Source organism: Rhizophagus irregularis, chromosome 18, assembly GCF_026210795.1.
Source record: "Rhizophagus irregularis chromosome 18, complete sequence".
Classification (NCBI taxonomy): Eukaryota; Fungi; Glomeromycota; class Glomeromycetes; order Glomerales; family Glomeraceae; genus Rhizophagus; species Rhizophagus irregularis.
Genome location: NC_089446.1, coordinates 380,136 through 393,311, shown reverse-complemented (window position 1 = coordinate 393,311; position 13,176 = coordinate 380,136). Strand labels below are relative to the sequence as shown.

Below are 13,176 nucleotides of genomic sequence, written 5' to 3'. Positions count from 1 at the left end.
ATTCAACAAAATATTTATTTTATTTATAATATCATTAAAGCAAATTTATCTAATGATAACGCTAAACACTATAAGAAAGTCATATAAGAAGAGAAATTAGTATTTTTTTTTGAAAAAATATTTTTTTTAAATTTTTGATCATTATAACACAAGATTAGAATTTATATCTTTTTTTTTTGGTTTAATTAAATTGAATAATAAATAAAAAAAATAATTAACATTACTTAATTTAGTTAGCAAAATCTATGCAAAGTAAAATTGTATTTTGATAAAAAAAAATCTACAAAAAAGAAATAAATAAATAAAAAATAAAAACATTACAACTAGAAATAAATAAATAATTTAGATGTAAAAAAAAGCTTAATAAAGTTTAATTTAAGGATTCAAGGAATTCCAGATAAATCACCAATTTGGAATCTCTAAATTCGACTATTTAATTATTTCTCAAATCTATTAAATATAATTTTATGGTCATATAAGTATTAAATTTAAGAGAAGCTTAAGACGAATATTCCTTTTGAATCTGGTTAATGGTGATTTATTATAAAAAAGTTTCTATGTAATGTTAAACATTTTAGAAATAGTTAATTTTAATAAACTTAAACATTAATTTCATATTTTCATTGCAAATATAACCTCGTCAAAGTGAACTACGCAGAAATTTGGTCATAGAACGAACATTCGCTGGTAACTAAATGATTGTATCTTTTCACTTAAATACATATAAAAGTTTTGAATTTTAATCATTACACTTTGAATACAGTAAAAGTTTGATACAATTCAAATATGGAAGAACTTTGCTAATCATTAAAAATTGATTACGGCATTATTATTGACATAGTATAACTTCAAAGAACGCGAGTTTAAATTTAGTTTAAAAGTATCACAGTAAAGGAAAAAATACTTAATGCGATTTATTCACTTTAATAAAATCAAATGTTCAAAATATTCCTGAAATGATTTAATAAAAATACTTGGGTTTATTATATTATATATAGTATATGTAGTACTTTATGATTCCTTATTTTAATTATTCGATTTCTAACGATTATCACGATGATAATGATTAGTTCCTTTAAAAATTCTTTTATTAATTGATTATTTTTTTTTTAGAAAAAGCTGAATATATTTTATCAATGATTCGAAATAATAAAGGATTAAAAAAATACTGTATAGCAAACTCAATTTTTTAACATCGTGTAAGTTTTTAAAATCCGCAGTATAAATAAAAATGTCCTTTTACAACATCGTTATTTACAATGTATTTTAATAATTTCTTTTGCCTTATTTGTAAAAAATTCTGATTTCCTTAAAATTCTATTTTTTACATTATAACCTTTAAAGACTGCTCGTCATTATATACTATTATGTCATGAAATCTATTTTAATATATTTAATTTATTCCCGCAAAATATTTAACTTTAATTATCTGCATTGCAGAGATCATAATATCACATGATCAGAAACAATCATCTTGTTACGAATGTTACGCTTATACAGTATACTACGATGTGAGTTGTTTTAATTAATGAAATAATACAATTAAATCATAAGAGCACCACTAAATAGAATGAGGTTAGTTAAATATCATTTGCGGAAGATATTATTTCATAATTTTATAATTCGCTAAAATAGTCATATATCAGATGATATTGCGTCATTTAAGTTATTACCTCAGTAAAAATTGTCAAAACTCGGCAGGAAGGCTATTTTTGGGAACATTTTTATTTATATAATATAAAATAATTACAAATAATAAAAAATTTTAAAAATCAAAACAGATTATATGGATGAAACAAGTGGATGATTGTCATACATCCATCAAATGAAAATTATATGATTGTTAGTTAAAAAAAAAAAGGATCGCAATATCGACAACGCAATTTAATTGGCAACTTGTAATGTAAATAATTTAGAGAATAAATAAATGTTTAGATTAGCATAATTATTGTATAACAATGTATTAATGTTAATAAAATCCATGTGATAACTTTATAAATGTATCATACGGACACAACTGTAAGTTTAAAACTATGCTTAGAATGCTAATAAAAAATTAAAAAAATAATTAATATAGTATTTCATTATTTCCAGCTACTACTTTATTAACTGAATTCTATAGAACAGTGATTAGTAATAACTAGATGATTGTTTCTTTGAAGTTTTATTTTCAGGTTTGTGTAATTTAGCGTGGGACTTATGCAATATGATGATTGGCTGTGAAAAAAAAATACTTAAACGGTTGCCATTACCTAGTATATTATATTATATATATAAACAGATTTGATTTATTATCCAAATATGTTGGGCCTTGCAAATTTTCTTGTTTTTTTTATTTGTGTATGAATAATATTCTAAATTCTTCAGTATATACAGTAAAAATTAAAAATATCCAAATATCACTATAGTATAACAATGAATCATCCAATATTGACCTTTTTCAATGTAAAATTTCTGACGCTGAAACTCTTTGAATATGTGATACAATTGTGTTGTATGATATGTGTTTCGGTGTTTTATGTTGTTTAATGACTTTAAATGTTTAGTATGCCTCATACAGTAATAGAAAACTTGATGTAAAATTTAACCAAAAAAATAAAATAAAAAATAAATAGAAGTTGTGTTTATACAGTTTCAAAATTTCAGGAAAAAACAATAGTAGATATTAGATAAGTCGGATGGCTTGGATACTGGATAGGGTTAATAGAGATTTTGGACGGATCCCTTAATAGAAACACTCTTTTTTGTGATTTTGTTCCATGGTATTTTTTTTTTTTTTTTTAATAATAATCTCAGTAATAATTTTAAATACATACTAACCCTATTTTATTAGAATAAGGTCACTTATCAGTCCACTGATTTATATGTTCACCATAAGTGATATTAAGGGTACTATTGTTATGCATTACGATTAGAGTAGAACTTTTCTGCTCATTTGCAAAAATTTTGTCTATAATAGAATACCGCATGAGCAAGATGATGTACTGTAAATTCGATCGATTGACATTCTTGTTTCAAAGAAATCGATTTTACAAAAGATAATCTGTAAACTAGATTTTTATAACAAAATTGTATCAAAATTTTTAAATGGTTTTTAGAATAAATTCAATTTTTAAATAATGCCAGCCGGAAGTAAACCAGTTTGAATTCAATATTTCTTGTTTTCATACAAATTTAAACGGTTATTTTGGCTATTTTGAATGTAGTAATCTTACGAAGAATTGTTAAAATCATGACTTTTGTTACGAACTTACAAACTGTAGCAGATAAAATCTTTATTTTCTTCACCCGTTTGGAAGAGAAAAAAGTGTACCAAATGAAATTTCTTATGTGTGACGCAACTAGTAAGCCATCAGGACATTGCAAATAAACAAAGTGATCGATAATCATAATGTGAAAAGGAGATGAAAAATCTTGACGAATTAGGTCATTTAATTATCATCGAATCTTTTATTTCGTTTATTTTGCGATTACTTGTTTTACATCTTAAATATAATCATTATTAGGATTTTTTTCTTAATTGTTCAAAAATTATTAGCTATAGACGTGTTTCGTGTACAAAGTCCTATTATAAATAAAATATAAATAAAATGATTATTATTATTATTGTAGTATCACGTCTTAAAATTCTATTTAATTAATTTTCCTTTATAATTAAACTTATGAGGCCAAGCTTATAATTACCATAATTTCATCATTACTTCTTTTTTCAAGTCTACATTTACAATATGAATTATTACATTCTAAACACCAAGAACACAATAATTATATTTGATATTTACATTTTTATTTCGTTATCCTTTTAGTGTACTTCATTAATTTTCGTTTTACATTTTCATTTCGTTGTCCTTTTCACGTACTTCGTTAATTTTCATTTCGTTAATGATTCATTATTAGATAAATATAAATATGGTCCTACAAAATCTAAAATTTTTCCAAGAGTCAGTAAAAAGGCTCGTAAAATAATAAAAGAATTGTTGCCCGGTTATTGATTGCTGTCCAGAAATATAGTTGTCGTCCAGATCCAAAAGCAGAATAAGCAGATGGGAGGTATTCCACCCCATACACATTCTTATTGTTGTCCAGAAATGTTGTCCCGAAATATAGTTGTCATCCATGAATAAGCAGATGGGAGGTATTCCACCCCATACACATTCTTATTGTTGTCCAGTAATGTTGTCCAGAAATGTTGTCCAAAATGTTGCCCAGAAAGTTGTCCAGAAATGTTGTCCAGAAATGTTGTCCAGTAATATAATTGTCGTCCAGATGCCAAAAGCTGAATAAGCAGATGGGAGGTATTCTACCCCATACACATTCTTATTGTTGTCCAGTAATGTTGTCCAGAAATGTTGTCCAAAATGTTGCCCAGAAATGTTGTCCAGAAATGTTGTCCAGAAATGTTGTCCAGAAATGTTGTCCAGAAATGTTGTCCAGTAATATAATTGTCGTCCAGATGCCAAAAGCCGAATAAGCAGATGGGAGGTATTCCAGTGTTGGAAAGTGACATAAAATGACACAAATTATCTAATGAAATTTCACATGTCATAATGTCATTTATTTAGAATTATATCATGTGATCTATAATGCTAGTCAGAATTATTTATACAAACTGCGGTTATACATCTGATATTTATCATAATGATATATAATAAATAAAAATCGTTTATTTATTTGTCATAACAAATATAACAATTAATTTGCATACAATAAAGTTAAAGTAGCCATATTAAATTACATGCACAGAAATTCATATGAAATATTATGGCACAGCAAACACGAGAAATTTCGAGAATGAAATGATACAATATAGTTATTATAACTTACAAAATGATTAAAAGGGTGATATTGGAACAATACTCTACGTATTGGTTATTACTAGAATCAATCACGTTAAAATTATATAGATTGAAAATTTTTTAAAAATATGTATTATCCAATTAGTTTAGTTGCTTTAAATCTGTGTACAAATAATTATAAAAAAGAAACATTTTACCATTATTATGTGAAGGAAATTTATATTAAAAAAATAAATTCAATTATAATATAATCATTTTTAAGTATAATAAAGTTATGTTTATAAAAATTTTAACTTCTTGTAAATATAAAATAATTGTTAAAATAGATTGTAATTTTATTTACTGTTTTTTCATAATATCATTTTTCCATAACCCTAATAACATGAAATTTTATTATTGGTATTAATATTTTCTCAAAATTCAAATTATAAAAATTGTAAAATTTTAATAATGTCAAGGTAGTTACGCTCAATGATACTGTAAACTATCTTTAAAATAATTGACTGTGTTATTTAGTTTCTATTACCTATGGAAAATATTAAACTATAAAAATTGCTCTTATATTAATAAATGAAATAAACAAGGAAATATCATCACTTTGCTTAAAGCAGGTAAATGGGAGGAATTTAAATTTTGGCCAAAAATTTTTTATTGCCGATCATGACACGTGAACAAAGTTAGCTCACAATAATTTCTAAAATTAATTCGACTCACAATAATTCCTAAAATTCGGCCCACAAATAATTTCTAAATTCGGCACATAACAATTCTTAAAATTGGCCTAAATTTGGCTCAAACAATTGTATAAATTCAGGTCATAAATAGGATAATTATTGTATGATTGCCATACAATTATCGTGTGATTTATTGCGATTTTTAGCACATTTATTTTATGGTCAAATATACAGAAATCAATTGGATGTTTTTTCAACAAAAATCACCCATGCCTTTTGCATAGGGACGAATAGTTTCTTTATCTTGTTGTGGAATATTTTCCAAATTTTTTGTCAAAACATGATGGTGAACTTTTTCAGCGAATTTAGGGTCTGGTTCTAATCCAGGATTATTGACAATAAGCTTTTCCGAATTAATCAATGGTAATTCAGTCCATTTCAAAATATCTGTAAGCTCCTGCTGAGTGAAATTTTTAGAAATATTGTATGGTATTACTTCAAATGGAATGTCAATATATGAGGAAATTTTGTGTGGATTCAAATAAAATTTAATTGTATCTAGAGTTTGAGAACTATCATTGATTCGTGTAAATTTTAAAAGCCGCGTGTCATATTGATTTCCCTTTGATAAATAAGAAATCCACCATTTTAAAAGTTTAATTATTTCTTCTTCAGAAAGTGTTCGACTTTTTAGTTCAACTAGAACATCTTCAAAACTTAACTCTACTGTAAGATTTGTATTTTTGGCTTTATTAAAAAATGGTTCACATTGTTCCAATAAAGATTTTGGAATGAGTGGAACTGTTTTTATGAATCCTGCCATTTCTGGATTAGGTAAGCGAACATTAGTTATTGGATGGATACCGTTTGTTGATAAAATATGTAAGTTCTGTTTCAAACAATTAAAAAATTGAGTTTCCACTATTTTGGAAACTTGTACATTTGGAGTACTTGCATTGTATGTAAAATGTGCTATCACATGTGCTGTCCATTTTTCCAACAATTCATGGTGAGGAGATAAAAATTGCATGGTTGGAATGTGATTACTGGATTTGAAACGTTTTATAAGCCATTTATGTAACGATCTTTTCATTTTTGGCTCAGGTGTATGTTTTTCAGGCTGTTTTGTTATTTCATTTTTTTCAATTTTTTCAATATCAGAACTGATAATCTCATTATAGAAGTTTGATATTTGAGCCATTTCATATTCATATAAAATTCTACTTAATGTTCCTCCTAGACATAACATTTCATTGTTATATTCAGCTAATGTTTGTTCAGCAAAATCAATCAATTCCCTTTCCATCTAGAAGAGCATAATTATATTAAGATAATACTAACATTTAATAAATTATGATATGTATAAATTAAAATATACTTACAGTAGGAATCACACGAGCTTCTAAGTGAGAACAAGAACCAGTTGTTTGATTAGTTGGGAAACCAATATATATTTTTCCTTGTTCAGGATATGAAATTAAATCTTTAAATATAGGAGAAAGGTCCTTATAATAATCTTTGGATGTATTACGTTCATCGAATTCAGTAAAAAGCATTTGGATGGACGTATTATTTGGTAAGCCTTTCTTAATTATTTGTCCCATTTTTTTGGAAAATTCTTTGCTAATATTAACGTTCAAACTTCCTTTAGCAATTCTAAATATTATAGATGTTTCTTCCATTTTATACACATCTGAGTGAAGATGTTTTATATTTATTTTTTTTGGTATAAGTAATCTCTCAACATCTAGTTGGACATGCCTAAGATCTACCGATGTGAGATGAAACATATTTTTTGAAGAAAATGTATTAAAACCAGATGTAATATCAATCGACTTTGAATCTTGCATTTTCTTTGATAGTTTTGTTATCAATTTATTATCAATATACATTGATATTTCTTTAATATTATCCGTAAACCCCTATTATTGTTATGGACGGAATATAATATTAATAAAATTAATAATAACAGTTAGCAATATTATATAACTAACTTACCAATAAATTGACTAAGAACTTTGAGAGTTCTTCAATATTTGGTATCTAATTAGTGAGAAAAAAGGGTAAATCGATGCATAAATATCATGATATACTGTATATCAGATATACAATTATGTTTAAGCAATATTTACCATTAAAGGTTCCCTAGTGTCCATAATAAATGTTGTCCAGTCATCATCATCGTCAATTGGTCCTTTTTTCGTGAATATTTTGTTTCCACGCCAATAAAAAGCCATACCTTGTCCGCCAGAAGTAACACTATTAAATATAACATCATTATTATTTATTGAATAGTTCACACTGAGTAAAAGAGAAAAACAAATTACTTACAATGGATTTTCTGTAACAGAAAATAATGTATAAAATCCTACGCCAAAAGCTCCTATCTATTAGTGTTATAAAAAGGAAATTTTATCGATAAAGGTCAATAAAATGACTTAATTAAAAAAAAGTTGATATGAATATAAAATTATTGTTATTTTTTTTTTACCTTAAGCTCATCAGGATTTCCTTCGGCAATACTCACTAAACGATCCCAATCTTCAGGTCTAAAAGCGAATCCATTATTTTTAAATAATATTCTTGTAATTTTATTGCCATTGGTTTCAAATATAATTTTAACACTTGATGATTCCGCATCATCTTTATTAAAGTACGTAAACGATAATTAATTTTTTTTTGTTAAATTATGAATTGAATATGTAAGGCATGTAAATATTTTACCAGAATTTTGCATTAATTCTCGGAATATTACAAATTTATGAGAGTATCTAAAAAGTGAAAAAAAGATAATTTTTTTGTTTTAGCTAAATAGGGAATAATGATGTCATAAGAGTTAACAATTTACCGAGCCAAAATCTTATCAATTAAATCTCTTTGGTTTACTTGAATTTTACCCTTGTCAGAGTTTGAAAGGATCACGTTTTTAGAGGTGCCCAAAGACATTGTAAAATATAACAATGAATATCATTTAAGAACGTAATGAAAATGATTTTTTTATAAATAAATAAGAACTGAACTGATTGATCTTATTATTTATTAGTTATTGTAACATGACACAATTTATTATCGCTACCAAAAAAAACCTGTCTATCCTTATATTGGTAATATTTGTCCAACTAAACCATATCCAAATAGTCGGACTCATTGACTATATCTCAAACCTATCCTTATTCAGGTTAGCTAGTATATAACACATTGTCAAATGTAAGACGAATATAGGAATGCATGATGTCATTTAATTGATCTGCTATGCACTGAACATTTTTGATCAAATCAAGGTATAAATTAGTTAATATTAAATAATTTATGTAATAAAAAATAAAAAAATTCATGTAATGATAGTAAAGTGGCACATGTTTGGACTATTATTGGAGAGATCGTTTGAGTGTCCTTTCGGGGATTGTATGACAATAAAAGGTTCCCCTTTAGTAGGTAGTTTATTAACTCTAGTAATATAGTCACTTGCCGAGTGGAAAATTTATTTTTATCGACCAGTGTGGGGTATTTACCAACCATTACACATATTCTTCACATAAGCCTTCTTCCTGGATGTATCCACTGGCTTGAGCATATTATTTTAGCGATGATAGTTTAGTAGTATTTGTTATCTTATAATATTCTGCTTAAATTCGCATCATGTTAGGTTCCTAACTGACACCCATTAATAAAAATAAAAATAAAAATTTATGTAGTGATCTAGATATATCCGAATTAAACGAATATCCCAATCCCGTAGCACCCAATAAAATAATGATAATTAGAAAGTGGTTAAAATCCATAATTATATGGTCGATCAATTTTGTCAGAAACTTCTAGATTATAATTTAGACTCATTTAAAATTGTAATACTTTATGTAAGTACTGTAAAATAATTCAAATAAAGATTTTATAAATTCATTTGTCACCATATATTACTTAAACTATTATATTCATTATAGTTCTCATAAAAGTTTCATTTTCTTCCAGTAAATTTTCATCTAAATTCTCATATTCTCATTTCAAGTTTTTTTCTAAATTCATTAAATAAATCTAAAAAAAAAAGTTGTGTTTCAAGTTTTTACACAAAAAAAAAATACATCTTGCTTTTGTTCAAAGCTTAATTTCCTACTTTATTTAGTAAAATTCAAATTTCTATTACTTTTATTAATTTTAACGTCAAAAAATACAACTTCTAACGAAGATTGAAAGTTGAAAAGAATATACAAATCTTTTTTTGATAAATAATAAGGTACTAGAATCGATCAATAAGTATGATTTTCATTATTTAAGTCAGATCGATTATATTGTGTAAAATGTTGTATAACATTATTATAACGAATTTTTTTCGTTTTAAGCCAGCATTACGAAATTGGCCAGAATTAACAAAATTTGACCAGAAATATGAACTATTGATCAACAAATTTTACCAGATTTAATTGACTTTAATCATGTATACTGTATCACTGGTAATGTTCTACGAATTCTTGGAAATTAGTTTATGCAATACAGTATAAATCTATATTATAGTATTTGTTCTTTATTATGTTCCTACAAGTTTATTGGATATTTTACTGATTTATAATCGTTTTTTGGTTCACCAGGCCCGCCAAAATTATTAATTATAGTCAAATTTGGTTGTAATAATTTAGTACAAAGAATTCATCAAATTTTATAATTCTTTATAATTAATTTAATTAACCCAGTGAAAAAGCTACATGCATGAACCGTGTTATATCGTTTATACTAGTAAATATAATCGTTATGCCAAAATTGCGAATGTTGGTAATCTAATTTAGGTATATACAAATTATCAATTTATTACCATATATACTATTAACTAATTATAAAAAGTAACATTGTTTTTTTTCTAGATGGAAATGAAAAATTTAAAAACGATTGAATATGGATCATATTAAATATTTTTATATTAATTAACATGAATATCGATTATCGAACTCCAATTGAGGAAATACAGAAAATTTTATTCAGAGTGGAAAACTCAAAAAATAATATAAAATTGATTTATTAAAAAAAAATAAATAAAAATAGGTTTTGTACATTTGCTAATTTACGCGGACGGTAATACGAAATTAATAAATTTATAATATAAAATTCATTTCGTATTTATTAATTGTGTTTGGCCAACTTCAGATAAATTATAATTTGTTAATTCGTTGACTTGCAACCTGCTTGTGCTGAATTTGATGTATATATTAATAAGAAATTAATCGTTATTTTTATTTCTTAATAAGGAATTATCCCATAGGAATCCTTGATTATTCATGCATCAAAAAATCAGTTTATCTGAAACAAAATTATTATTATTATTATTATTATTTTAAAAAAAAAATCATTAGTAACACATAATAAGTATATTAATTATAGATCAATAGAAATACCTAAAAATAATAGAAAATTATCTTTATAACTAAATTAACCATCTAAAATCTATAATCTATAATCATTTCCATAAAATCTGTGATTATGATCTAACTAAATTTACTTTCGTTGTTAAATACCAAGTGCTTGTCAAAGATATATTTGTGAATATGTTACCAATCATTTTGTCAAGCATTACCTGTTTTTCTTAATCCTAATAATTTTTTTTGATTTGCTTTTTCTATATTTTTTTTTGAGTTTTATTCGTTTTATCATCATTTTTTTATTTGCATCCTTTGTTAGCTATAGTTTGATTACGCCACAATAAAAGTTCGCACAATAATAACGTGACAAATATTGTTTCACGCGATTGATAATTTATACGAATCTGACATATTAAACAAAGAATTGAGTCAGCACATTGTGATTCAACTCGCTGAGGAGCTGACTAATAATCAATGAGTCAACGATAATCAATGAGTCAACGAGTATCGATAGTTATTTCTAATATTTAAATACCTCAAGAAGCAAAAAAAAAAATAATTTTTTATCCTTTCTTTTTCCTCTTTTTCTTTTATTATATTTCGTCAAGTATGTCAAAGGTAAGATACAACCAACTCTCCACGTATTCCACATATTAAATCATACTTGAACGAATATAAAATTTGAAATTGGGTAGAGAAACCTGTGTTTAATCCTTGGTCCTTAGTCCCATAGTTCAAAATATTTATATATGATTATATGGGTAAAATGGGAAAGTTTATTTTAAGAATAATTTCTTTCTCATTTTAGTGCCATGTTGCATAGGTAACGGATTTAGAGGGTATAATACGTAACAGAAGAGGCACAGATCAGAAAGTCTCTACTCAATTTTTTCTTAATAAACCAATTATTTTATTTTTTAATATTTTGTAGCTTATCACCCATTAAGGGCAGTGTCATATATTAGCTAATATTATTTTACACTTTCAGGTAAGATATTGCAATCAATCATTTTCTTTATAAATTTTATTGGCTATTATATGTCACTGCCCTTAAATTATAAACTGGTTGTAGCAGGTAAGCCTGAACGAAGCTTGCCACCTCTACGTGGTGTTCAGGAGAAACAGTTTATAGGTTAACTATAATATCTGGCCAAGAGCAAGCATTAATAAATGTGTTTTAATTGTTCATAACATACTAATCGTAAAATTTTTTTTTAAATGTGTGATATAACAATAATGTAAAAATCTTTTATTGAATAAGCAAAATTACAGATAAGTTACATGTAAAGGTAGACTGTTTCTCGAAAATCCGTAATCAACGATTGATCAGAAAATAGAAATCGCTATGACTTTATATTTCTAGGAATGTTTTTCGATAATATGAGAAAAATAAATTACGAAGCTTATATAACATTTCTTGGATGTCAGAGATTCTTTTAAAGGTAGGTGATGTGAATTAGAGTAATTTGTGTGATGGTGTGATTGGTGGATTGGTAAGTTGGTGTCTGTTTTTTTGGAATGACCAGATCGGGATCACATGATGTCCGGTGTCTTTGATTGTAATCATTGCAGAGGGTGATCATTTATACCTAACTATGTCCTGTTGAATAGTCTGTCCGGCTTCACATAAAATAAATAAATAAATAATCATTTATACCTAACCAATACATTGCAATGTAATATTTTTATCTTTCTGGAAAATATATAAAAGCACTTTCTGATCCAAAATCATCAGGATGTCGCGTTGTGGATAGTGTGAAAAAGGAAAAATCGGAAAATTTTGATTTATCCCTATTCCAAAGGAAATTGGTAATTATTTATAAATTAGTATAGTGAATTTTTTTAATTAAATTGACGTAAACCCTTTTTTTATTTAAGGTTACATTAATAAATAAAAACCTGGCGTTACCTCTCCTATAATCGGTACTAGAACTGTTACTCAAAGAAAATCTTACAGCACTTGAATTCAAGCAAATATTACGTTATTAAAAAAAAGTGATTTGATTATCATTTTAGTTTATTCTTTTTTTTTTTTTTTTGACTGACGCCAAATAAATGATTAGACTTGTCGCGGTATTTAACTAGATCCCATTTCCTCATTTGGTTAATAATAAAAGATTATTAATTTTGAAAGCAAGTGTATTTTTGTTCTTTTTATTCCCTAACACTCCTTGTATGTTACTCAGGTGGTGCATGGCTGTCCCGAGTTCGTACGTAAACAAAAGTATTATCATTAAATAAAAAATCAAATCATTAAAATAACATAATACTACTTACTATACATCTTGATATTAAGTTTTACAACATGAAAAAAAAAATAAAAAAAATCTGGCCTTAACAAACCGGAGTAAAATATTAATA

The 13,176-nt window shown here is 25.9% G+C and overlaps 1 protein-coding gene across 1 annotated transcript; it reads right to left on the bottom strand.

The window, feature by feature from the left end:
• Positions 1–5,723: 5,723 nt before the first annotated feature.
• OCT59_009731 (uncharacterized protein) lies at positions 5,724–8,416 on the bottom strand (the record flags this gene model as incomplete). The annotated part of the gene is made up of 8 exons (XM_025330829.2): positions 5,724–6,776; positions 6,853–7,392; positions 7,469–7,513; positions 7,603–7,729; positions 7,802–7,857; positions 7,962–8,113; positions 8,195–8,241; positions 8,319–8,416. The coding sequence occupies 8 exons, from the start codon at positions 8,414–8,416 to the stop codon at positions 5,724–5,726; spliced, it is 2,118 nt and encodes a 705-aa protein (XP_025168016.1).
• Positions 8,417–13,176: the final 4,760 nt, after the last annotated feature.